Source organism: Glandiceps talaboti, chromosome 6, assembly GCF_964340395.1.
Source record: "Glandiceps talaboti chromosome 6, keGlaTala1.1, whole genome shotgun sequence".
Lineage (NCBI taxonomy): Eukaryota > Metazoa > Hemichordata > Enteropneusta > Spengelidae > Glandiceps > Glandiceps talaboti.
Genome location: NC_135554.1, coordinates 17,929,899 through 17,957,863, shown reverse-complemented (window position 1 = coordinate 17,957,863; position 27,965 = coordinate 17,929,899). Strand labels below are relative to the sequence as shown.

The 27,965-nt window shown below is 36.0% G+C and overlaps 2 protein-coding genes across 2 annotated transcripts in view; both read right to left on the bottom strand.

Moving 5' to 3' along the window:
- The window catches only part of LOC144436772 (U6 snRNA-associated Sm-like protein LSm4), a 134,802-nt gene that overhangs the window by 99,283 nt on the left and 7,554 nt on the right, over nt 1-27,965 (bottom strand). The gene's annotated exons all lie outside the window — the stretch shown is intronic.
- LOC144436432 (telomerase protein component 1-like) lies at nt 512-26,507 on the bottom strand. Its single transcript, XM_078125231.1, has 25 exons — nt 26,423-26,507; nt 24,875-25,149; nt 21,902-21,970; nt 21,121-21,227; nt 18,007-18,140; nt 17,437-17,570; nt 16,363-16,458; nt 15,931-16,023; nt 15,088-15,144; nt 14,468-14,604; nt 14,236-14,347; nt 13,367-13,474; nt 12,645-12,812; nt 12,187-12,374; nt 11,398-11,567; nt 9,887-10,055; nt 8,782-8,902; nt 7,976-8,104; nt 7,308-7,426; nt 6,535-6,667; nt 6,301-6,417; nt 5,056-5,199; nt 4,524-4,607; nt 3,873-4,031; nt 512-1,016 (listed from the first exon to the last, which is right to left on the bottom strand). The coding sequence occupies exons 2-25, from the start codon at nt 25,061-25,063 to the stop codon at nt 903-905; spliced, it is 3,051 nt and encodes a 1,016-aa protein (XP_077981357.1). The 5' UTR covers nt 25,064-25,149; nt 26,423-26,507; the 3' UTR covers nt 512-902.

Below are 27,965 nucleotides of genomic sequence, written 5' to 3'. Positions count from 1 at the left end.
TAATTTTAGATGGAAAGTGAGATAGTTTAGTTTGCTTTGGGTCCCTCAATGAGAAGAGTCAACCATCCCTCTGGAAGAATGGTAAAATCGAGGTCGTGTGGGGTCAAGGTGCAGCACACCAAATCTGATGTGGCAAGCATTATTTGATCAAGTTAATATGCCAACACATAACCCACCATACATGATGTTACTGTTTGTATTGTAAAACTAATAACTCTGAATCCAGGGAGGGTTGTCAATGGATTTCTTGGGAGACAAGCAAGCACTGATAATTGGGTTCAAATAAAAAAACAAGGATTTTCAAAACACAAAAATTGTACTATAACAAAAAATTTGAAGAGCAACTATTTGGATGATGACATGTGCACATACTGGTATCGCTTATTATAAGTAAATAATTCAAACAAATCTTTTACTTTTCTTTAAATACTTTCAAAATCAAAACTTTCGTAATAGTCTTTAAATTAGAGTAAACTTTCACAAGATTGAATGTAAATACATGTGAATTCCTGATAAAACACAATATTGATACATGCTCCAAGTTGTCAAAAAGATGAAACAGTCACATTTCTGTATACTAACCAAGCTTTCAGATTACTTAAGGAAGACACAAACTAAATCTATGGTCCTTCAATGTGCATGTGTTAGGTTACACAAGTGGGTGATAGCAGTTCCTCTGCTGTTGTACGATTCTAATTACCCTGCTCAATAGCTTATATTGATGTGTTCCAATAACAGCTTTAGTCTGTGTCTATCTCAGCTTTAGTTTGTTTCTATCGGCACAGTTTTAGTTTGTGTCTATCTTACATATATCTGGAAGCTTAGTTTTCCACTGTCATATAAAATTTGCATAAAGCATAAATTTTGCCACTTCCTGCACGTGGTGTGATATACAGATGTGATTACTTGTATTCTTCAAGTAGATTTTCACCACGGCTTTGGGCTATTCTCTTGTACATAGGTTCTTCTATTAACCTAATGGCTCGGAGTGTTTGTGGATGGTCCAGTCCATATACCTACAGATAAACATATACCTGATGCAATATCATTTGGCTTCATCATAAATAAAAATTACAGTTCTTATAAGTACCTGCGCTTTTTTATGCTAAAGGGACAAATTTTGAGATTCACAGATTTTCTTTAGTTTTAAATTTTGAGTGAAATAATTCTTTAATTTGCAATAAACTTAATTATTAGAGTATACACAGGTATTATGAGTATAAACAGAAAGGAAATGGTTACAAGAAATAATGAGTAAATGATCAAATGAAGTGAGCATTTTCAGTTTAAATAATTTCATCATTTGACCATTTTCTCATTTTTTATCTGAAAAACATACTTTAGTTGCAAGTTTAATAAGCATGCTGTAATGAGAAGATTAATATCAGATGATTACGTGAAACAAAATTACACCAAAGAAAATTGTTATCATCTTCACTTTGTCCCTTATCTATTACAGGTTAAATGGGGTTACCTTGGCATTTCCCTAACAGGACGTGACATTTCTAATTACTAGCCAAACAGGGTTAACTTGGTGTTTCACTTACACATCATGACATTCCTTATACACAAACAGACAACTTTCAAATGCAAAATAAAGAATTAGAAAATGCCACACACAGTTGGGCTGTAGATGCAGGTTAAGTTATCATGTTACAGTAGTAAAATAAACAGTTAAAGTCCATGAGTAATTGGTTCAGCAAATGCCAATTTCCACTGCACTGTACAAGAATACCACTTATTAACATGATTAGGTAAGGCCAATAAAAAAAGAATTGTTTCTGGTCAGCATAAGCATCACTCATTTACCCACATGTCAGTCTTTTTTAAAAAAATCATGTTTGTCCTGCCCATGCAGTCTGCAGATCCGAGGGGAAAGGCAAAAATAACCCTCCCTACTTCAGTGAAGTCAACTGCGGAGCCAATCATGAACAAGCAAATGACATCTGCCCCATATATACACTTGCGCTAAAGTACTAAATAAAAATGTGTTTGCCTTTATGTAAGAAACATCACATCCCATGAGTGAAATGCCAAGTTCACTTCATTTGAGCAGTATGTATGGTGAGAAAAATGTTCTACTTTGTGCTCTATTCCAAATTTTCATATCTAGTAATTTTTAAGAATTTCTAATGGTTGTTCCCCTCTCTCTTCTGCCATTCTTCTGTATCTGGGTTCTTCTAGAATTCTCATGGATTTCATGACTTGTGGGTGTTGTTTACCATAAACCTAGAAGTGATGAGATGGTGCTAATCTTAACTTAGCAAGCAAAGAGTCTTTGTTGATGACATAGCCCCCAACGAGTGAACTAAGGTATACATTTTTTTCAGTCAAATATGGTTGTACTTTGGTCAAATGTTATGTGCTTCATGATAGTTCATGCGTTCACTTTGATTTGATATTTGACCTTAAATCTAATGACATCAGCAAATGGTCATATATGAGAATATGGGGGTAGACACTTGAACAAAGTCACCATATACATTCGTATTATATTTCCTTAGCAATTGTGTAGATAGTTTATTTTTACGTCAGGTATGACCGCCGTTCATCCAAATTTAAAAATGTAGTGATACTAATGATTATGTATATGCCCAGAATGGTATGTCATCTTTGTACAAAGTTTGAATGAATTTATCCTGCTTATGTTAGAGATTCAGGTGCAAAGGGACAGACAGATGAGTGGATGTATGGATAGGGAGATGAAAGGATGACATAATGTAGTATACACCTTCTGGCTTCACTCAATGGGGGAAAAAGCAATTATGTTGTGCTGCCCTACAGAAGTATATGATTTTGTATGCAATATGTCTTTATTGCATATAAGACAGGTTTATAAAACTTGAAGAACCATGAGTTTATATACAGGTTATTATCATTCTTATCATTAATGAAAATGTACCAGTTTGCATGATTATTATTATAAACATGACTGGAAAATATTTAAGTCTACAGACAGCAGTTGCTATGGCAACAGTCATGGTTGCTATACTGAGGCATGGCATTGTGTGGTAAGAGCACCCTCTATGTTTCTCATGACTTGGCCAAGCCACTATTTCTTCAATCTGGTGAAATCGAAAATAAGTGACGTCCTCTATGGCAACCCTATGAGCCTTCATTTTAAGGTGTTGCAATGAGAAACACAGAATGTGAAGTATGGATGTTAGGACCTTCTACTTAGTTCTCACAGCTGGCCTAAGCATTATGGCCATTAGTTCAAAAGGTAGGGTCTTCTAGAAGAAATACAACTAAGAAAAAATCAGCATTCACAGTAAATGAAAGTAAGCTGTGCAGGAAGCATCAGAATGGATACAATTGTTGCATGTGTCTGTCTCTTACAGAGGCTGATTTACTAAACAAGGAGGACTACATGAAAGACAGCATGCATCCTTGTCATAGTTTTCACAGACAAAACAAATAATACAATGCATATCCACTTTGCAAGAGACAGACACACGCAACAATTGAATTATCCATTATGACTTTTGCTCCTGCATGACTTACTTTTTTCTGCAGTAATTCCCAACTGTTCCATACTACATGTTAAACCCCTAACACCAAAGTAAAGCCTTTTCTGTATGTACCGCAATCGTTTATAGCATTCATATCAAGTGTAAAAATATACTGTTTCATTTGCTAATTTGACTACATTAGAAAGGCCACATGCTAGGGTTGTAAATAAACCAATTGAAACAGTATACTTTTACACTTGATATGAATGCTATAAACGAGTGTAACACGCAGAGAAAGTGCTTTACTTCAGAAAGTGCTTTACTTCAGTGTTACCTGTTGTAAAACAGACATTACAAAATTCAAGTTATCAAATCGAACCTCAACAAGATTCCAAGATACAATACACAAGGCTACTATACCTCCACTTTATTCTTAAAAGCTCTTGAGAAGTAGTTGTACGCTTCTTCATAATTTCCCATTTCTTCTACCAATATGCCTGTGTTCATGAGAAGCCTTCCTGATAGTACACTGTTTTCACCGTACACTTGCAGACAAAGTTCTTCAGCCTCCTGATAAAGCTGTAGGAACAATATGTGACATGTCTTAGCATTGCAGTCTTTTTATAAATAAAACAATAATAGACCTGTCACGTACACAGTGCCTGCTCACCAAATCTCTGATGTAAATTAAAGTTAACTGATGCGAACTGATGAAAGAAGAATCTATAAATTGGCTGGTCAAGTTATCATCTGTATATAATGAAATGGGTATGTATTTTACTCTAATAATGCTACTTTGTTGTACATATTACTATTAGTATTTTGGGTGACAAAATTTTTGTCCTGAGGAGGTTAACTACTTTTGTCTATGACTTGTGGAAAGTTGGATAAAATGGCTTGAAACTGAATTCTGTCTCTTTGACAACACAAGTCAAACAAAGTTGAAAGGACTTGTCATAAATGTATATTGACAACAAGTATGTCCTAATATTTGATGGAAATGACCAACAAATTATTGAAGGCACGTGTTTTGACAAGCATGTCCCATTGAATTATTGAAGCCATTTTTACCTTTAAAGCCTTCTCCTGGTCATGTTCACCAACTAAAAGTCCTTCATTCATTAGACATTCGGCTCTGTAGCCATCTTCACCAAGCTGTGGATAAAAAATATGTAAGGAACAACTACTTGAGTAATTACCTCAGGAGTAAACTTTTCATAGACTTAGTTTTGATGCGAGTCCTTATAAAATTTGCGAATAGGAAGTTCACTCCCTGTGTGAAAGACAAATAATTTGTTGCACTTTTTGAAACCAGTACAGTTTGGTGGGAAAGCCCGGTTAAAACACAAATGAACTCACAAACATGCAACATCTTGGACTTATTGTTCATAACAAAACACTAACAGTAGAGTCCAAAATGTTCGACACTTAAAACAAACAAACAAACAAACAATTCAGGATAGAAACTACCTGGGTATGTTGGCTTATAAATGTAAACTATGCATATTATGTCACTTCTGTACATTATGAATTGTTTTGTGTTCTACGGCTTCAGAAATTGCAACTAAAATTTAAATTAAAAGGGTCTAACATAGATTCTCACCTCTTGAAAGATTGCCTTAGCCTCTCTGACATTTCTAAAACCTTCTTCCATGGCTTCTTCAGCTGAGAAGTTAGTGTCTCCTCCAATCATGTACCATGTTTTGATATTAAATGCCAGCTTCATCATGGAATATGCCCTTTTGAACTGAAATCATGGGATTCAGAATACATCTTTATTTCATCTTCATTTTAAACTCAGTAAGTTTCATAAAATAAAAGCTAAATGATTCCAGAATAGTCATAACATTTTAATTTTCATAATGATACATTTTCTTTCCACATGAGAAATGTGTTGATGTTTGATGACTTTTCTAGTAAGTTTTAAGACAGCTACATTTATGGCCTCGGATATCATTTGCAAAACCTACATTGAAGAGTTTTCCAGAGTTAAACTATGGTGTAATTTTGGGGGGTACTCAAAATTGGTACTTAGGATGGAAGTGCACCCTCTGTGTCGGTCATCTTGACATTCTTGTTAATCCTGTCATACTGATTAGTTACTTATTTGATACCCATCAGTATGGTCACATCAATTACAGTCAAATTTATTACCACCTACCCTCCCCTAATTCACACCAGTGTGCCCTTTAAGCCAATTTGACGTGCCATTGACGCACACAATTTCTAGTGACACACCAAAATTTGGTTTTCTCCTATCTTTTTACTATGTGGTGACTCACAAGAAACATCATTTTGGCTCACAACAAAATTTAGCTATCATTAGAAGGCACACTGATTCACCCCCCTTAATTTGATTTTTAATTTAGTCATTTCAATATGAACCTCCCTTTTTTGTCAATCATTAACTGAGATCCATGTATTTTTTTCATGTCAAATATTGTATCAGACTTTGTAGTTATTTGCTATCTCTGTACTGTCTTTCCTTGTATTGATTATTATTCTCAAGAATGTTTGGTCTCAATTCCTGTCTACTTACTTACTTAATGAATTATTCCATTTTGCTGTCAAACATCTCATTTATAAGTTTTTATTTTGTGTGGTCACTGTGTTGTCGATGATTGATTATATGTTTAGTTTTCATATCATTATTGAGGTAAACATACGTTTATGTTTGAAATGTTTAATTCAAAATATTTATGTGTTCGTTGTACATGATAAAGCAATGCTACAACAGAAATGCTTTATTTCTGAAAACACACAAAAGATGGAATAGAAATTCTGATATTTTACTATCATCCCGGCAGCCAGCATTTACTATTACTAGGTACAATATACATGTACATACCTTATGTCGATTTCCTTCAAATGTTTCTCTAAGTTTTATTCCCCTTTGTCTGAAGTCAATACAAGGTCTAAGAACAGGTAACATAGACCTGCTCACATAGTCTATTAAAACAATTTTCTGAAAAATAAAGAGAAACATGCATGTAAGTATATGTACTGTTCAAGTATTGCTTACACTCAATATAAATAAATATGAAATAAAAAAATTCTGAAGGCTTCGAGAAATGTGACTTACTCCATTGTAAATATTAGCAGCAAGGTCATATAATTCTACCAGTCTTTCAGGTCTGCCTCCTAGGTCATCTTCTTCCAGACTCATTGCTTTCTGTAGTAAGTCATGACTGGTTTCTAACTGGCCTTCTTGCATTCTGTGTTACAAAGACAAGAATAAAATCACTGTTATAAATCTAATGTACTTACGACTCTGGTAACTGCCTTCCTTCTGAGATTATAATTAAACCAACATCCATTCAATAGCTTATCACAGTATCAACATGTTGCAACAATACATGTAGTTTTAGTTTGTGTCTTACGCTATCTTAGTATTAAAACCAAGGCTAGATTACCAGAGTATTATACTAATACTCTATGTTGACAATAGCTGATTCAGCAATTATGCTTTGAGATTTTCAAACCGTATTAACAACTTTTTGCAATTCTAGTTACAAGTGTAAAGTATGAGAGATTGAACAGAATATATCATACGTGCCTTAAACAGGTTACAATACAAATTGATGATAGCAAGAATTTTAGTGTTTGCATGGTTCCCCATGGTGACATGTGTTCACATGCAGTGCCTACTTGTCTGCAGGAATGTGGTGTTGTTTATATTTGTAATGAGTGGTCTGTGGGAAGCCTGTTTCTTATCTATCTATATTGTTCTTGGGGAACATAAAATGTGTATGATACACAGTCTTTCAGTGACACTTCAATATTTCTGCTGTAATGATACTAAATTATCCCTATAATCTATGATGGTGATGAAATGGATGGCTTATTTATACTTACAGCACTCTAGATATTTGTTCGTATCTAATTGACAATTCATCTTTGTTGGGTAAAACCCTATTTTTCAGGTTGTCAAGTGATTCTAGGTATGATTTCTCCATTAATGCTGCTCCACCAGCCTATTATGGGATGGAAAAAAACCAAAAAGAGGTTAAACATTACTAAGACTTCAATGGGTGAACATGAAATGATTTGGAGTATTTTTTTGAGCAATACTGACACTGATTTGCTAATTATGTGCAGGAGTCATGATGGTTGAATGGTTAGAGTGGCTGGCTTGTAATCTGCAAGTTGCCAGTTGAACTTGGAGCCTCACTGCTGCCATCTGTAGCTAAAGTCTCTGGGTGAGATTTGACTCAAGAATGTGCAGCAGGCAACCCAGTCATATAATTGCATAATTAATGCTAGTGGTAGGACAGTGGTTACTATTGTATGCTTCCCCAATGAGTTGACAAAGTACAAAGACTGTTCTACCATTCTAGCCTGTGCCAGGGATTGTAATCATACATGTACAATGCTAGAGCACCGTGTGGTAAAGTGCCATACAAAAACTTGCAGCATCATTTGTGTATCATTAATATTTCAGGCACTTTTTTAAATGAGTATTTGACAGATGTATTTGCTATATAATTTTTGAATGAATAGAAAAATAATGTATTACTTCTTACCTTTCTCCAGTAATACAGTAATTTAGAACTGTATTCTTCATCATAGAGATTGTCAAACACAGGCCATTGCATCAGGAATTGTTTAAGTCTTTCTTTGTCATTAATCTTGACAAGATGGACTGGATACTCCTGAAGAGTACAGGAAAATAAAATATTTTATATTTAGTATAAGTCATTTCGATTTGTAAAATTTCAAATCTAATATATAGTATTGAGGTACATTTTATATGCAAGTTAATGTTGTAAGACCAACATACTGGGGTGATGAGTTACAACCACTATTGATCACGGCAAGAGTGGATCCTCAGACATTTGGCTTCTGTTTATGTGGGGTGGAGGTGGTGGTGGTGGTCTGTGTGTGTCTGTGGGGGGTTCATTTTATAAACTGTGATGTGTCTATTACTAGTATAGTGGATCACTGGAAGTCTGCAATTCAAATTAGACATAACCCTAAACCAAACTTGACTCTGAAAACCTCTTGAACTTGGCTTACAGGATGGTTGTCCCCAAATGGCAATCTTGAGTGTATAAATCAGTCCCTGCCAAGATACTCTGTTGGTTCTTCACCCCTCTGTTTCTTACATAAACAAATGCATAGAGGCCGACAGGTCTAAGGTCACACTCAAAGGTTAAAGGTTAAAGGCCCTTGGGTGAGAAAAACAGTTGTCTGGCAGAGCTAAACCTAAAGTTGGCCATGAACAAAAGAATGGACCCATGTAATCCCTATTGCACCATTGATAAGATAACACTAATGTGAGAACCCGGGACTGAAATATTGGGCTTTAAATGTCTATTATTATACCTACCTCAATCTTTCTTTCTAGATTATCTACCATTTCAAAGTAGTCAGCCAGTTTCTTGTGCCACCATTGATAAATATCTCTGCTGTCATCATCATTTTCATTGCCATCGTCGTTCAGGAAATACCTGACATATTAGATACATTATGGATACATGACTGAATAGATTTTTAGATTTATGTATTTCGCAATAAAATAGTTTTTATAAAACATCCCTATAAAAGTACGGCTGAAGAAAGCAGTTAAAATAATAAAATCAAAACTTATTTTCACTGTGGTCTTCTAGTATCTATGAGAAAATGATATTGAAAATCTGTCTTTTTCGAGGTTACATGTGTATCAATATTGACTGTTATACAGGTGCATGACACTAAGGGTATAAATAAAAACACACACAATGTATAGGTGAAGGTTATGTTTTCATCTCTGTTCGTCTGTGTGATTGGCAGGTGCTCAGTTACCATGACAATGAGTTTGCATACATCAACAAAAGGACACAATGACAAACTACAAAAGACATTATGTAAAATTTGGCATACACAACTACTTCTTTCCTGTTCGTATTGTGAATAAATTAAATGTTTTGCCAGATTTTGTGATCTTGTCAAAGTACACTATTTGCTTCAAGAACAATATTTATCTACATTTTCTCACTACACTGAAGACCTAAGGGACTTTATCATCTATGGATATTGGTCACTTGATATCTCACTTGAATGGACTGAACTGAAGTGAACTGAACTGAACTGAGTTGAGGTGAGTTGAACTGAGCTGAGCTGAGTTGAACTGGTCTGAACTGAACAGAACTGAGCTGAACTGAACTGGTCTAAAGTGAACTGCACTGAACTGAACTGAGCTGAGGTGCACTGGTCTGAACTGAGTTGAGGTGAGTTGAACTGAGCTGAGCTGAGTTGAATTGGTCTGAACTGAACTGAGCTGAACTGAACTGGTCTAAAGTGAACTCAACTGGTCTGAACTGAACTGAACTGAGCTGAACTGAACTGGTCTAATTGAAATGAACTGGTCTGAACTGAACTGAGCTGAACTGAACTGAACTGGTCTGAATTGAACTAGACTAAACAGATGATAGTGTACAAGGCAGGAAACTTACATATGTCTAACAGCCTTACTCAGAGATCTATGATAAAAATCTAAACGTCCTTCTCCACTATCACCAAATGGTCTGAGGAATGGTTTCAAGGCTCTGTACACAGCAGCCCATTTTACAGCCGGAAGTTGGTCAGATTTCTTTGTCCTTGGTTTCTGAGCATGTCCAGTGGCTGCAAAATAACATACACCACATTAAAGGTATAATATATTTATTGGAGATGAAATAAAAGGTGACGCGAGTACGAGTATAGTAGGCTAAAATATGCCGTCCTCGGATGCCGTTGACCCTGGCCCTCAAGGCATCACGACGGCATTGTAATGCTTCTTCTAAGCAAATGATAAAAAATCAGATAAATAAAAGTCATTGAATGTGAAACACCCGACATTACAAGTGTTTATGTGTATCTAGTCTAGCCGTTTTGATTTATTTTGCCATAATATGGGGACATAATATTTTAGCATTTATACCCACCCACAGACACTGACAATTAGTCAGGAAGTGTGAATAAATATCGGTAAATGTTGGTTAATAAGACATGTAGACTGTAGTTTTTGTTTACTGATGTCTATTACAACCACCAGCAATGTATTTTTTCACAATGCTGTTGAGTTTTATTCACCTGTTGACTACGCTCGTCATAGGCTACGTGCTAACCATGTCTCCTTATGACGTCATAAAATCCTGTGGTCTAGGTGGGACCGGAAATACCCGAAAACTCTCGAAGTAAATCCGAAGGGAACTGACTGAAAAAAGGTCATTATAAGGTGTTTGCAGACGCTTTTCTAAAGTTTTAAAACCAGTATACATTTCACTAACATGTCGTCTAGCAAAATAACAATAGTGATTGTGAGCATTTTGAATTACCTTTAAAGAAAAAACAAACATTTATTAAGAAGAAGAAATTGTACCTGCAGTTTGTGTTTTCAGAACCTGTGACTCCAACGTAAAATATACCAGATTAAAGGATAACTTGTTCAGTATTAAGATTAAAAGTGACGACTTAAACTTGATATTATTTAAAACTTCTCTAAACTATATTATTACATAATATATATATTATATATATGTACCAGAGATTACTTGCACCTGTAGTTATATACTAGTGGTATTTGCACTGCAATGCAATACCGATACAAATTTACATGTACGCAATTACATGCAAATGAGGGCACGATCGTTCTTTTTACACGGAAGTGTGAGATCGCATATCATTTGTATGGAAATTTGTTGTTTCAGATAAACACATGTAATAATAACAGAACCCCCTGCCGCATGAGTTCCAGTGTGGGTAGTCAGGGGTATTTGCACCCATGCTAGCAGTTTTCTGCAGCACTTTCACTCGCTTTGCTCATGAAAGTATTGTCACAGAGAACACTGCAAGCACTCGCACAAATACCCAGAGTATGTCACACTTGTACTCGTGTGCATGTCACAGGGATCTATCATATTCAGTTTCCAGTTTTACCATTTACAGACATAACAGCCGATGATCAGGATTTGTGGACACATACCTTTTCCTTCTGATGAATCAGGTGCCATCAAGTTTTCTTCGTCACTTAGAATTTCCAACAACTCCACCTCTAGTAGACCAGTGGCTGACGATTCTAATAGACACAATGTAGCTACCAACAAATGACCGCCATTCTCTTCTTCAAATCTCTTAAGAACTTGAGCAAGAAGTCTGCAAGTGGAAAACCAGGAATTTTGGTGAAGATGCTTGATTGTTGTCAATCTTCATTTCCATTCTCATAAATTGTTACTTGTTATTTACTTAGGAATCTTTGAAAGTGGCTTATGTAGAGATTGTCTACAAATACATGGTGTCAAAATAGTGTGTCTAAAACTAGATGAACTAAAACAGAACACCCATGTACATGTACATATGTATATGTAGATATTAAAGATATTTTCATATCAAACGAGTCTTAGAAATTTCTTTTATCAGTTTGTCTCATTTACAATACACATGATTATGGAGAAGTTTGAGATTGAACCTTTCTGTAGTTTCATAGACACAGCCCTGCAATGGACTTGTTTTGTCACACCTGGGAGTCACATTTTGACCTGTCACTGTTATAGTTGTCGATAGTACCCTTTTTCTATGACAAAATAGTAATTTTCAAAAGTTGATCAGTGAAATATTTTTTATATAGGATATAAAAATAAAAAGCTGATCAGATTAATTAACTTACTCTAACAAACCACTAGTAAGGCTGTGTTAGTGAAACACATCAGTAAATTACTTACTCTAACACACCACTGGTAAGGCTGACAATAAAATACATTGGTAAGTTACTTACTCTAACAAGCCACTGGCAAGGCTGTCAATTTTTTCATTCATCATATGGAAGACACCATACACCCTGAGTTCTTCACATGCTATGGCTAACCACAGTGGATTCTGAGATGAATCTTTAGATAGTAAATTAGTCATTTGTTCTTCATCAAGCCTCTTGTTATAACTACCCAGGATTTGTGTCACGATTTCCTGTAATACAATACATAGTGATGCTTTACATATATTTTTTGTTCAATTTCATCATATAATGTGAAATATAATTATACCTGCACAAATATAATTTATGGAAAATTGGAAAGCGTAATTTTAACTCGGAATATTTTTGACTCATATTTTGAGCACTGTAGAACCAGCGATACAGACACACATTGTTGTTATGTAGAACAACCTGGGTTTAAAATCCATATTTTTTTACTGAACGTGTTCAACTTGGCTTGCATGTGATCTAATGGCACTTACTCTTCTAGATTGCATATCTAGTGGTGTTACATAGGCTTCATCTGCTGGATTGGTTCTCTCTCTGAGGATTTTATGTGGTGGGGTGTTATTGATCATTGACATCACTACTCGTATCTGTGGAGCCAGTCTCCTTGGTAACCAACTCAGTGACATCTTATCATCATCAAACTATAATAGATGGATAATTGATATCATGTAAGCATGCACAGTTTTAGAAGTCAAATACATATAGCACTCTACAATTGGGTCTCCAAAACTTTTATCAACTTATACTTTTATCTACGTGAGTATCCACGAACAAGGAATTTAATAAAGGGAAACCTAGTTTTATTCATTTTAAAGTGATAATGTCATGACAGACACATATGTGTAAAATGAGTATGTGGTCAGAAATTGTTGACCTTGTACCCATGATGCAATGCAGTAGTTTATGATTTGACCCCTTAGCACAAGGCTAAATGTTCACCAGGTACTATTATACCTTCTAGTCAGAGAAAGTGAACAAGGCTACAAATTTTAGTTGAAAGCTTTGGTAATTCTTTTTGTATTTGTACTTATGTGAAATGTGTTAACAATTTTCAGCAAGTATGATACCATTATGTTAATCTTCTTTCTACCTTGGGTGTATTTTTTTTTGTACACAAAAATCTACAAGTTGGGAAAACAGCATTATACTTGTCCTCAAATTTCCTTGGATGTAAGTCAAAATACATGATAATTACCTGATTGACAGCATCTATGACAATAACAGTGGGCCTAGTATTGGGATTAGACAGTACACCACTGACCATTTGACATGTGGTCTCCATGTCAGTGGGCATAGTTGCCTCCTGAGAAAGACAGAATATGATGATATGCAGTTAGAAACAACACAACATTCTGTAATTGTTACAAACATGAGAATGATAAACAGCGTACTGTACTGAGTGTCATCTAAAAATCTGATTACTGAATATTACCACTATATTGATTTATTATTATTGTAAAAAATGCACTGTGTCTCAAACCTTTGGGTTGAGGTTTTGTCTAATATAAGTAAAAATATAATTGGCATGTTAGCTTAGCTGGTTTAATAGAGCACTCTGACTAGTGTTTAGGGGATGTGGGTTCAATTCCTACATGTGTCACTTTTCTCTCCTCATTTATAACAAATTCAAAAAATTCTACAACAGAATCAAATGATGCTTGAGTTCCAGCAGTGTGGTATATCAGTATACATGTATGAGTATTTATTGTGTTCTCTGTTGTCATAATTTCATCAGTAAAGATCTAAGTATGCGAACTGCCACTCATGTATAATGGGGTCTGTTATTATTATCAGTGAATATGTTTATACGAAACAGCTAATTTCGTAAAAACATATCAAATTGTGAGTCCACAAGATTTTGTGTGTAATGAATCGCTCACACTATCTTTGCATACAGGTATTGTGTAGTAGTATGAATAGCGATAGTATGCAAGTTCACTGATACAATTTTTCTTAATTCCCGGTACATAATAATGTATTTTCTTGCACATATCAACTAGTTTTTATCGACATTGTCTGGAGCCAAAAATTACTGCTAGGGAGAGAACAATACTAGTGACTCACATTAACGATTCCCATTTCTTTGAGCATCCTCTTGAGGGCTCTCTCTGGATCTGTGGAGCCTGGCACAGCACCAACAAAATGATAGAAGATGAGCCAACCAGCATCACCACCACTGTGAAACAGTAAAAGAGATGGTAATTGAGCTGATTTGAGGTTATAGTATATTTAAAATCATGTATGTGGAATAGATATCCGTACACTGGAATCCAAAATAAGTAGGTGTAGGTCTTACCCTGGAATCTGTTTCTTGGCAGCTCTGAAGACAGCTTCATCAGCCACTTTGGCCATGATAGAAGACTTGCCCATACCAGGACCACCCAAGATGATTAATGCCCGGTCTATTGCAATACCTGTGATATGATCTGAAATCTACAAATAAAGCAAATAAGTCAGAACATGAGTTGGTCCCTTGACACTGTCTATTGTAACACATACTACATGTGATATGATCTGAAATCTACAAATCAATCAAATACATCAGGGCATAACAAAGTCATGAAAATAATGTTACAACTTTGTCATACATGTATTTCTTTATAGTACTATTCTGGGTGTTATATACACTAACAGAATCATATACATCTGTGACACTTGGAGAAAAAGTTAATAATAGTTTGGAGTAATTACAAAATATCTCATAATACCGGATATGTCTACTTTGAAATTCCTGGAATATTGCACTTCAAGCTGTAAATATATAAATAAGTATATAGAGTACACATTCTTGCATTTTTGTGTCATGTCAAACAACATATCCCTGTCTTTCATATGATATGATATAGATGCCTATGGACAAGTTGAGATGTATTCAAATAATCTAGTGAAAGTCAAATTCAAATTATGAAAACACACCTTCTGTAGTATTTCATTCCTTCCAAGCACCATGGCAGACCGACTCTTCATAAAAGACTAAACAAAACAACAAGATGATACCAAACTATTGTCAGCACATTTGTTGTAGGTGGTATTAAAGTTAGGTAAAAATCTACCTCAGGGCGATAAGTTAGGTAACATCTACCTGAATTTCCAAGTCATTTTACCATGGTTCCCTACCAGTGTTTTTGTTAAGGATGGGAGGTAGGTAAAATCTACAAGAGTTCCCATATAATTTTACCAGAGTTCCATGCTATTGTTTTTGTTAAAGGGTGGTAGGTAGGTAGAATCTGCAAATAAGTCAGTCATTTTACCAGGGTTCCCTACCAGTTATTTTGTTCAGGGTGGTAAGAATAAAATCTACCCAAATTCCCCTAAGGGCTATAAGTTTGTAAGGTCTACTGGAGTTCCCAGGCAATTTACTTGGGTTCCTGACTAGTTTTTGTCTAGGGTGGTAAGTATTTAATCTTGAGTTCTCTGTGCATTTATTGAGGTTTTAACCAAAATTATAATTCAAGGTACACAAATATGTGCATTTTTTACAAGATTTTCCCTCTATTACGTTATTTCCAAGACTCCACAAATGCACTGACGTGACTGAGTTTTTGAAATAAGAAAGATCTTTCAATTCCTCACAGTGGTCAAAATATGATGTAATGACCATTTTTGTTAAGAGTTACACATCATGATACACTACACAGAGAACAATACTTTGGGTTGGAGAGATAGGGTATTGCCTATTTGCCAAATTTCAAAGTCAGAGCAGATCTTAAACAGCACTCCCATAATGTGTAATACTAGAGAAATTCGATATCCACTTACTTCATGTGCTTCCTGTGCTTGTTGGTATGGATCAGTAGTTACATTCTCTAATGGGTACTGCTCCATTATCCTCTTTTGGAAAAATTCATAAACCTAGATAATCAAAATTACAAAAGGTTACATTTTTTGAAACTGGAAATCATCCAATATAAATTTAGCCACAAAAACCTAAAACAGGTCTAATGGAAATGATACAGTAATAACCAGAGTTCAAGCTCTCAAGTCAAAAAAAGCCAGCTGAACTTTTATAAACTAGTTGACATTTCAAGCCATTTTTGTACTCACTGACAGCTGATAACTTTATGGCATAAATATTTCACACTAATTCACCACAGTTATCTTCCTGTGTAGTCTCTCCTTTAATTCCTATTTCAAAGTGTTGTACAGGCACTTTCATCCTTCAACCCACTGACATACTGCTCAGTAACTCACCCTTTCTTTGAATCGTTTATCAAGGCCTTTCAGATGCACCCTACCATCCTCTTCAATGTCTTCAAACTCACACTTGTAATATGCAACTTGGCTTGACTATAAAGAAAACATGCATCGCAGAACTTGAATCATAGGAAGGGAACTATGTAGCTATATATGTTACTGTATAATTCAACACTCAGAATGACACACAAGTGTATACACTACCATGACAGTGAGGGTTCTGGGGGCATGCAAGTCTTTTCGCTATCACAACACAATGCACTATTAACCCTCAGAATGCCATGCCCTTGTATATACTATCATTTCAGTGAGGATCCTGGTGCCGTGGCAGTGCAAGTCTTTTCACTACCCCAACACACTGCAAATATTCACTGTTAGAATGCCATACTAGTGTATCCACCAGGGCCATAGGGCCATGCAAGGCTTTTCACTATTACAACTGAACACACTGCAGCTTCAACCTCTCAGTGTAATTTCCATTCAGGCTAATATTAAAAAAAATTATAACACATGTGATTTCCCCTCACATCATGTACATAGAATGCCATACTAGTGTATCCATCAGGGCCATGCAAGGCTTTTCACTATTACAACTGAATACACTGCAGCTTCAAACTTTTGCAACCTCTCAGTGTAATTCCCATTCAGGCTAATATTAAAAAAAATTATAACACATGTGATTTCCCCTCACATCATGTACATAGAATGCCATACTAGTGTATCCACCAGGGCCATAGGACCATGTAAGATTTTTCACTGTTACAACTGAACACACTGCAGCTTCAAACTTTTGCAACCTGTCAGTGTAATTCCCATTCAGGCTAATATTTCAAAAAATTATAACATGTGATTTCCCCTCACATCATGTACATAGAATGCCATACTAGTGTATCCATCAGGGCCATTGGATCATGCAAGGCTTTTCACTATTACAACTGAATACACTGCAGCTTCAAATTTTTCAACCTGTCAGTGTAATTCCCATTCAGGCTAATATTTCAAAAAATGATAACATGTGATTTCCCCTCACATCATGTACATAGAAAGTAACAATTTAAATGTTATACTTACAGGAAATTTGCTTTTTAACATATCTTTCAGCATTTTGAGTTTATCTGCTGCAATTGGATTGGGATCTACAAAAACTTGTTGGTGCTCTTCTGGCACACTGTTTAAAAAATTGGCATCCCTTATCATAAATAATGCTGAAAACAAAACATGATAGCAAAAAAAAGTGTTTTAACAGTTTTGTTTAAAGTTTCACAAATTCAGTCATACATGTACATATATTGTATTGTACACATATAGAGACAGAGACAGACATAGAGATATAGCCTAATAGGGACAGACAGACAGACAGACAGAGACAGATAGACAGACAGACAGACAGACAGACAGACAGACAGACAGACAGACAGACAGACATACAGACAGACAGAGACAGACAGACAGACAGACAGACAGACAGACACACACACCACATACATGGCTAATACCCTGTCCATTACAAACGACAAGATTTAATGTACTTCATGACGTGTAAAAGTAAAAAATACTCGCTCTCTGCCTCTGAATACCAATACCAATATTCTGATAGGTTAACAACTTGAGAATGAAGCAGTCAATATAACAAGGACTTACCATTTGGATTGTCTACTCTGTAAGCTCCATGTATAAGTTCCATTTCTGTAACTGACAATCCCATAACCCACATGTACTCATCAATAACACTCTGTGGGACTTCACTACGGTTGGGAATCCATCCACATCTTTCACTGCAACAAATGAAACGCCTTCAAGTATTAGACCTAGTTTTAAAAGAGTGGAGACCAAACCTTCTACAGCCCCATCAGTCCTGACTAGCAGTGATAAGCAGGTAAAATCCCTTTTATGGGGCAATTAATGCCATATCCATGAGCACAATATCTCACCACTGTGCCAAGTTTGAATGAATTAGCTAGTGTACATGTATGTCAGGAGATAAGAGCACATTGTACCAGCACATATCAACAGGGGGATTGATATTTGAATGAAACACAATGTAAAACCCATCATTCTAAACTCATGAAGCTTTGGATGGTGTTTCTTTCATGCATGTAAACTTTCACCAATCTGAGCATGCTTTTTCTGTCTGATGCCCCCCCCCCCCCAAAAAAAAAAAAAAACCCAAAAAACCCCCAAAAAACACTTTCTTGACCAACAACTGCATAAAGCATTTTCTTGGTTTTGAAAACATTGATTTCACGAAATGATCTTGAGATTGTTAGACAAGATTAGTAGCTGATAAGTATTATGTGTATGGAAGTGTTAAGTTCTGATATTATGTGTATGGAAGTCTACAGATGTTATGCAAGACATTTACTAAATGTCAAAACTTTGAGCATGTAGACATGAGATTCTAAATTAAAATCTGAAATACAAGTAATTGTATTGCAAATTGACTTCAATTCGGACACAAATATTTGGAATATTACAGAATATATCATTAATAGTGAAATCATGATCTTTCAATGTCAAATTTTCAGTATATACCCTCTCCAAAGAAATTCATCAAATCTCCAATTACCATCTTTTCAGAAAACCATGATAAATAACATCATCTTTTGCACACATGCATCCATGACACAGCATTCTATGTTACTATAATTCGATGACATCATCAGTTTGTGTTGTAAACACACAGTGATACCATGAGTTTGCATAATCATAATGCTATGACATCAGTTTATTTAATTATGTTATGACATCATCTGTTTCAATAATCAAGTTGCTATGGCAGCATCAGTTTCCATCATAGGATGCTATGACATCATTTGTTTACATACATGTAGATGATACTATGACATCATCAGTTTACATAGATGATGCTATGACATCATCAGTTTCTATAATGAAGTTGCTATGTCAGCATCAGTTTCCATAATAAGGATGATGTGACATCATCAGTTCACAGAGATGATGCTATGACATCATCAGCTTACATAGGTGATGCTATGACATCATCAGTTTACATAATAAAGATAGTATGACATCATCAATTTCTAATTTATGATACTGTAATCAATATTCTGTCATTAATTTGAGCACATAAACCATCATACCAAAATATTTGGTCACTTTTCTTTACAAAAAGTGAAGTTACATCATCATTAAGTACAAGTACAACATGTCAGATACTAATAAAACATGCATAAAATAAATAGTAAACCACATGTCACTAACCTAAATGGTGCCAGCAATTCAAGACTGTAGAACAGGTATGTTGAAAAATTATATACACCATGTATGAGAAACACAAGATACAGTCACACAGAAGGAGCAAGAGAAAGACATTATCAGAATAGAGTAAGAAGATATGGGTTAAAATAGCACCAATACCATTGTAGCATGACTGACTTATATTGCACATGTCAGAGCAATAATTAACTCAGCCTAAACTATGGCTCTTGTTATAGTTGCTATGGTTACTATTTTGACATTCTCATTTTATGAAGTACCCACAGTCATACTTTTTTTTATCCATAGTCACAGTATTTTAGGGTTACATATTTTAGGGCAGATTCTAATGAATCAATTTACTACCATTCTTGTTTGGGATGACATAGATACCTTTACAAGCAGCCTGATCACATACCTACACACAGACAGATAGAAAGATAGACAGACACACAGACACACAAGCAAGTACACACACACACACACACGCATACATACATACATACATACATACATACATACATACATACACATACATACATACATATACATACATACATACATACATACCTACATACATACATACATACATACATACATACATACATACATACATACACACACATACACAGACACACAGACACACACAGACAGACATATACATACATACTTATATGTGTACACACAGACAGACTTTACCAAGCCTACGGGGGATCACTACTGAATCCTTGGTTCAGTTATGCTAGATTTAAGTTGTGATATATTATAATTACAATGTAGTACTTACAAAGAAGAAATATGACAATTACTTCAAGAATGACGTAAATTATTGGAAGACAGTATAGAAGTTAATTTTTAGGTCTATCAATCACTCCATAACAGAGTACACGTATGATCCAAAGGTATTAACTTAAAGCCTATTTGTGATATCGATCCTAACAAGAAGTTTTCGTACAAACCCTTGATGCCCCAAATATCTGAACATTTGTCAAGTGCCATATGGCTACTTTACAAGATTTCAAGGTTGAATAAGTTTATACCAAGGTGCTATTTTATCAACTCACCTTCAATTACTTGCGATTTCATAGAAACACCACAGTGATCTTGTGCCCTCATAGGATATCATTGCATCATGGGAGTCATCAATAATAATATATTCATGGTTGCACAATGAATATTCATGACTCCTAAGTGCTTATTCCTTTCAATGTAAAACATCTCTCATATTTATTGGGCAAGCATGAATATATCATTCCTGCTGAATCCCATCATGCAATGGCCTCTATAAACACACAAGATCAATGTGATGTTTCTCTGAAATTACATGTGATTGCAGGTTGTATAAAAATCATGAAATAACTCTCTAGACCCCATATTTATGAAATGTCTCTATTTCCTGGAGTGTTGTTCCCCTTTAATCATAGGGGATTAATCAATGTTTATTGGGAGAACACCTCTCAATTTTGTTAAAACACAGAGAATTGATTGTCTATTTACACATGTATCTTCTTCATTGGAAAATTTACATAATAATCCTACCTTGTTAGATTGAGGAAGAAGGGCATAACATTATCTGAATAACATCTGTCAATTTCACCCAAACATGTCCTCAATGTTTCTTCTGTTGTTGTGTCTTTTGGTACACCCTAAATATCAAAGAATATAAATATGAAATGAAGACATGAAAAAAATATGGATCGTAAAAAATAGACTTGTGAGAAGGTGCACGGTGGTAAATATTATGGTATCTATACATTGTATTAAACACCACACATCATCACAATTAGGCTTTTCTGAAATTGTTGATAAATTTCAATATGGTTCAAGTATTTATGATGTTCGTAATGATACATGTACATAAGCCAATGAACAGCTGATGTTTAGCTGTAACCTTAGAGTTACATCCTGGTATACTTTGTAAATTGCTAAACTGACTGGAAATCATATTGCCAAAGTCTAAATTACCATCTCGGGCTCACTTGAAGAAGGTTCAAGTAGGTGCTAAGAAATGACCAGAGGGTTTGACTGAAGAAGGCAATCAAATTAATAGATGGCTTGACTGAAGAGGGCGCTTATCAGTTGTTTATAACCAACCAGCATGAACCATAACAATATGTATTTTGGGTTATATTTGGTAGAGATCATGGCATTCAGAAACTATATGAGGACCTGACTCAAGAGGTACTCAGAGATTACATGATGACTTTGTAAACCTACAGTACAGTAAAGAACATTGGCATATAATTATATGGTTTAGAAATGGAGTCAGACAAAATTTAGTTAGAGTAGCTATAAGTGCTACAGATATAGGAGTACCTACCCATCTGAGATCACAGTCAACTAGATACAGCCTCCTTTTTTCACACCATACTCTGAGGTCTGGAAATACCTGAAAGCATGACAATCAGAGTACAAATTTACATCACAATCAACAGCTGTCCTCCCCCCCCCTCAAAAAAACAACAAAAAACAAAAACAAAAACCCACAAAACAATGCATTAATGAATACACATATGCCATCATCAGTTAACAAAAAAAAAAGTTAGTTTACTTTCGACACTAGGAGTGCTGTTTGGAAGCAAGTTTGGGTTGGACGTGAGGTTCCTGTGGTTTAGTCACACTACAGTCAATAGCATTCTTGACATGTTAGTCGTCACGTCCAAAAAAAATGTCCATGTAGCACTGATTACTTTGATTGATAATGCCATTTTTTTTTTGCCTCTTACCACTGCAATTGAGTTCGAACCCATTCAGAGTTGTATTAAATTTACACCACTGTAAGTGAGAAGTGTCGTTCAGTTTGACTCTACCAAACAACACAGGTTTTCCCCGGGTACTCCGGTTTCCTCCTGCATTAAAAGTGATCCCATGAGGGATGGCCCTCACTGGACTTCTTGGGAGATAAGTGTTTATATGCTTAAAAAACTATACATTATAAATAAAGATGATTTTTTTATAACTGCCTGACCTCTAATGTTTTGAAGTGGTGTTTTTATAGAATATGTATTGTTTGTGAATGTGATTGCCCTACACTGAAAATGTACAGCTTTGTTTTGATAACATAAAACTGATTAAATCTCTAGTAAAGTCATTTAGTCACTTTTGATATCGAAAACACACCATTTCTTGAGGGTTAATTTGGAGAAAAAAAATTCCTAATAACCAACCTCCAGTGAAAACTTACAGGTGAGTGTTTTGAAAGTGACATTTGAGTGTAATTTCTCAACTGTTTAGATTAATAATTCCTAGAATGACATTTATTCAATATCTTTGGTCATTGACAAACCTGGGTTGAGACTGCACACTGTGGTCCAATCCAAGGGTCTACTAATAACCTAGGTAACAATGTCTGAACCAAATCTATCATAAGATTACATCATGACCTATGAGATAATATTTGTTCTGCAGCACACTGTCTAAATGTACTTGTATGAACAATGATATCAGTACATTCAGATATAAAATGATTGATGGCTGCTGGTTCAGGGCCAGTGTCCCCTTTAATGAGAGCCGCATTTTGTTGATGTGAGTCAATATGAGAAAAACTGGGATTTCACGTGATTCACCACGTAGTAAGAGATAGGGAGTAGTAAGAGATAGGGAAACAACACCAACGTGATCAAATTTGCTAAGCGGGCATACAGGTCAGGGCCATATTTATCAATTCAATACCATTGTTCATCACACATCAAAAAATACACTTGCCCAGTATATGAAGCATAATATGCAAATTACATTGGTCTGGAATCATGTTAATTTCAGGCTTATTCATATCTTTCAGAGCCTTTCTACTATAATTTTGGCGTCAGAGCCTTTCTACTTTAATTTTGACGTCAGAGCCTTTCTACTTTAAGTATGGAGTTCAATGATCAGAGGTGAACAAATCATTTTGTGAACTGGTGGTCCCTGGACCAGTCACAGTGCCTTAAAAAATCCAGTGGACCTGCTGAAAGAATTAGTGGTCCCTGGTCCCACTAATGTGACACATTAAATCTTACCTATGAATCTGTTTATTCAGATGACTTTTTAACGTAGTTATTAACAGTAAGGTAAAAAAAAGTTGGTCCGCCCAAAAAAAATTGCTAGTCCTGGACCCAGGACCAGTGGATTTGTTCACCCCTGATGATGCCACATCATTGTTTAACATGACGTACATGTAATGGAGTGACATTCTCATGCAAGCAGTAGCATTTTAAGTTGAGCTAGTTCACAGACTTTGAACTGATGCCCTTGCTGACTGAGCATTAAGGTAAATTTACATCATCTTTAGCTACATATGTCCAGTTCATGCCTATACATGTACATCATATCAAATTGATTAAAAATCAGTATTGTCATAACAGTGACTGAATATCTTGTATTGATTGTCAAGTTTGAGTTTTAATCACATACATTTGAATAGCCTGTTAACTGCACTGCTGTCACATTGTTAGCTTGTCATACCTCCTAGCACCCAACTAATGATGTATCTTGACAGTGCCATAAACAGGCTTACTTTTGAACAGTTACGATGTCTTTCATAAAGTCGGTAAGCAGGTATAATCTACTGGGGTTCCCCTTTCATTTTACCAGGTTCCCAGACAAAATTATGGTACATAGACTGTATGTAAAACTATGCAACTTGTATTCCTTTCCGCCTTTCTGTTATTTGAGCTTCCTCAACCTTAGCAAAAATATTGCCTTGGCTTTGCATATAAATAAAGAGACATATACACAGATAGAGACATATACTGTGGAATTATAGAAATAGGTATTACTGTGGAATTAAAGTCAGACACAAACAAAAACTATTTTGTTCAATGTGGTACTAGATTACACAACAAGTGAATGATATTATGCAGTGTCGCAGAAGAAATATCACAGCTCTGGTTTGCGAAAATGGTACTTAGTCAAGTTAGTGAGATGATACACCATCAGACAATATGGTAATGTTACCCATGGATACACCAAATAAACTGATGTCTCTTGTGTTTACATGTGCAGTGTACTATGGAAAAGGGGGATACAAAGTGTACTGCACTGTTTGTCACTTAACAGTAGGGCCTGCAGTAATCTTGCATTTATCTATTGTATTCCACTGAATAACTTTCACTTTTAATTATAGTCTTGTTACATAATATTGAAGTCAACTAACAACAGTCTACAGAATACACACACAGAACAGCAGACCTTGTAGTATGGATGATAATAAACAGATAGCATACCCATCCAAGATTTTCCTCTCAGCATGAAAACCCTAAATTCCCATAATGCACCATTCAAGATGGCAGCTTTGCCTGTTACTTCTACCTACCTCTTTTACTAAGATTTCCCTCTCAGCATGGAAATCCCGGAATGTTGAAGACACAAATATCCGTATCGTCTTCCATCCTGATCTTTTCACAATCAGTTTTCCTTTTGAACGTTTTTTAACTGTCTTTTGCACTTCATCCCAAGTTTGATAAACTTCTCCTCTATAACTATGAGATGACCCACACCCCATGGTTGTAAATATCAAGTTTTTCTCTCTTGTAAATATATAGATATATTCCAAACTTTTTCATCAATAATGAGGTACCATCACAAAATCTACAAAAAATAAAATGAAAAAACAAAATAATTGAGTTAGAACTTGAATAAACTTGTAGAGTCAAATGCAATATTTATATTCAAATTAGCTGCAATAATTGTAGCGTTTGATGTGATTTTGAGGGCTTTTTCGTCTGTTTTTGTGCCTTTTTTCGTTCCGACGTTTAACCCGAATCAAACGCTACAATTCCTCTAATGCTAATGCAAATAGACGAGACCACATTGAAAACGTGAGCGAGGGGTCAACGTACTACCCGTTTCAAACTGCTGCATGCCTTGCTACATTTGCCGATTTTGACGAAATTGGGGTACCTCTGAACACTTCTTTGGTCTTGAAGGCTCCGTAATTAATGTTGGCGTTAGGAAATGTCCGATAAATGCATTTGCGTTAGAGGAATTGTAGCGTTTGATTCGGGTTAAACGTCGGAACGAAAAAAGGCACAAAAACAGACGAAAAAGCCCTCAAAATCACACCAAACGCTACAATTATTGCAGCTATATTCATATGTATTTTATTAGTACTAAAATTTTAAGTCTGAATGAATACACAAACAAACAAACAAATAAATAAATAAATAAATATGGATGGCAAGATTCAAATAATTCAAGTATGTACGCTCATAAATATAAATATCACCCGAACTATCACCCCGTGACACTACCAGTTCCGTGAAGTGTTCACACATGTCACAACAAGTGATTCTACGTGACCAGAATACTGAAGCTAGGTGCAAACAGAAAAAGCATGATATCATCAATTATGGCGGCGATAAACACATGTTAACACGGAGTTTCGTACTTCGAATTTGAAAACTGTTCGTTATCTATATATCACAGTAAACCAAAACGAACAAGTTTTGTGTGCTCAAAATATGGTGTACAGATCATCCTAACAAAAATATCTGACGAAAACAACACCGCGGGGAAAACTCTCACATCCGCATTCCGAGCCAGGTGGGGGATGGGTATTATTATCATGGCGGAACTTACACTGCCTATACATTTTGTAGCTGTAACATGGAGTTCACAATTATTGTTAGCAGTGAGACTACGCGAGACGAACACGTCCGTACGTAGTCCCGTAGAGGGACAATTTCGAAATTGGTATAACTAGCTAAGTTTGGTGCTCATACATAACCACTATGACCTTTGTGCACATCATGATATGTCTCAAGACAGGGACAAGATTTCTGTGGGTACTTTACATACAACACACACGCACAGACAGCTGCTAAACATTGTATATTTCAACCGTTTACGTTTTTGCACCTACCGTAAAGTTAACACCCTGCATAGTGAGTCATTCCATCGACAGCGATTTGTTTGCGACAGCACTGACTGACATCCGAGAACTCTTGTGTTATTGAACGAAGGCGAAATTGAAATGAGGGTTGCTGTTTCTATACCGTTGTCGTGGAGCCCTGCGATGTTTGAACACACAAGCACTGCATGAGTAGAAGCTGTCATGTCAGCGCGATCCTACAACAGCGCCACCAATCGGAATCGGCTCGTTATGAAAGTGTGTCACCGCCCGTGCTTACATACTGTTGTAAATCTATATGTTTCTCATCGCTAAAGACCTTCAAAATGCTGATCAATGCTGGGGCGTTCGGTTGGTTATTCTTTTTTTAAGTATTAAAAAAGTAAGTTTACGTTGCTGATACGTTCAATTCATAACCATATTTGATCAGTCTAGATGGCTTAGAATTTATAGAAATGACAACTTAGGCTGGGGTCAGAATTTACTGCGGGGGAGGGGGGTCTGGGGAGAAAATATTTTGGTCAATTTTTTTTTCGCAGCCCCCTTCACACTCTCAAAAAGAATTATGCCCCCCCCCCCGAATTGAACCCAAGAATTTTCGTAGCCCCCCCCCCCCGCCTTCCCAACTACATATAGAGTACGTACATATCTGAAGTGGAGGGATCCGATGGGGGCACTGTATAATTACACACATTAAACTAACAGTGGAAATCAACTTCAGTGTCCATACATAACACTGTCTTTACAAATATATGTGGGCTTTGTGGAAAAGGTCTCGCATATGCTGTACTTGGAGATATCTAGTCAGCAGGGATTTCTATCTCTTTCAATCTTGATTCTGGGCAGAAACAGCATCCCCATGATAGCTATACTACTATACTAGCTAGTGGGGAGGATGTGGAGTGTCCCCCTCCCACATCCACAGTAAGCACTTTTTGAAAATAAAGACATATAGGAGGCCATTTAGTGGCATAAAATTTCAAGCCATACACATTATCGAGAGCCATAGAGTACTTGGAAAATGTCTTCAATACCCCAATGTCTTCAATACATTATCATACAACTTCATGGCTATGTATGATATTATATTACCTACACTTTAATTCATAGAGATACATTTTGGCAGACACCATTCGCTGGCTATTGCTGTATCATATAATTAAATGTTAAAGGTAAATGAAGTGAACAATTTTGCAAAAGTACAAGGTAAACGACTGAGGTTTTAATAAATGTTCAGGGGGAGGGAGGGAGACAGACAGACAGACAGACAGACAGACAGACAGACAGACAGACAGACAGACAGACAGACAGACAGACAGACAGACAGACAGACAGACAGACGGACGGACGGACGGACGGACGGACGGACAGACAGGTGGACAGACGGACGGACGGACGGACGGACAGATGGACGGACGGACAGACGGATGGACTGATGGACGGACGGACAGACAGACAGACAGACAGACAGACAGACAGACAGACAGACAGACAGACAGACAGACAGACAGACAGACAGACAGACAGACAGACAGACAGACAGCAAATGGCTGTC

Coding starts and splice junctions, on each gene's coding strand:
- LOC144436432 (XM_078125231.1), bottom strand. CDS start 25,063: ATGGGGTGTGGGTCATCTCATAGTTATAGAGGAGAAGTTTATCAAACT. Junction 21,228..21,901: donor TTGACTGTGATCTCAGATGG/GTAGGTACTCCT, acceptor TTTGATATTTAG/GGTGTACCAAAAGACACAAC. Junction 18,141..21,120: donor TTCTTCCTCAATCTAACAAG/GTAGGATTATTA, acceptor CATTTGTTGCAG/TGAAAGATGTGGATGGATTC.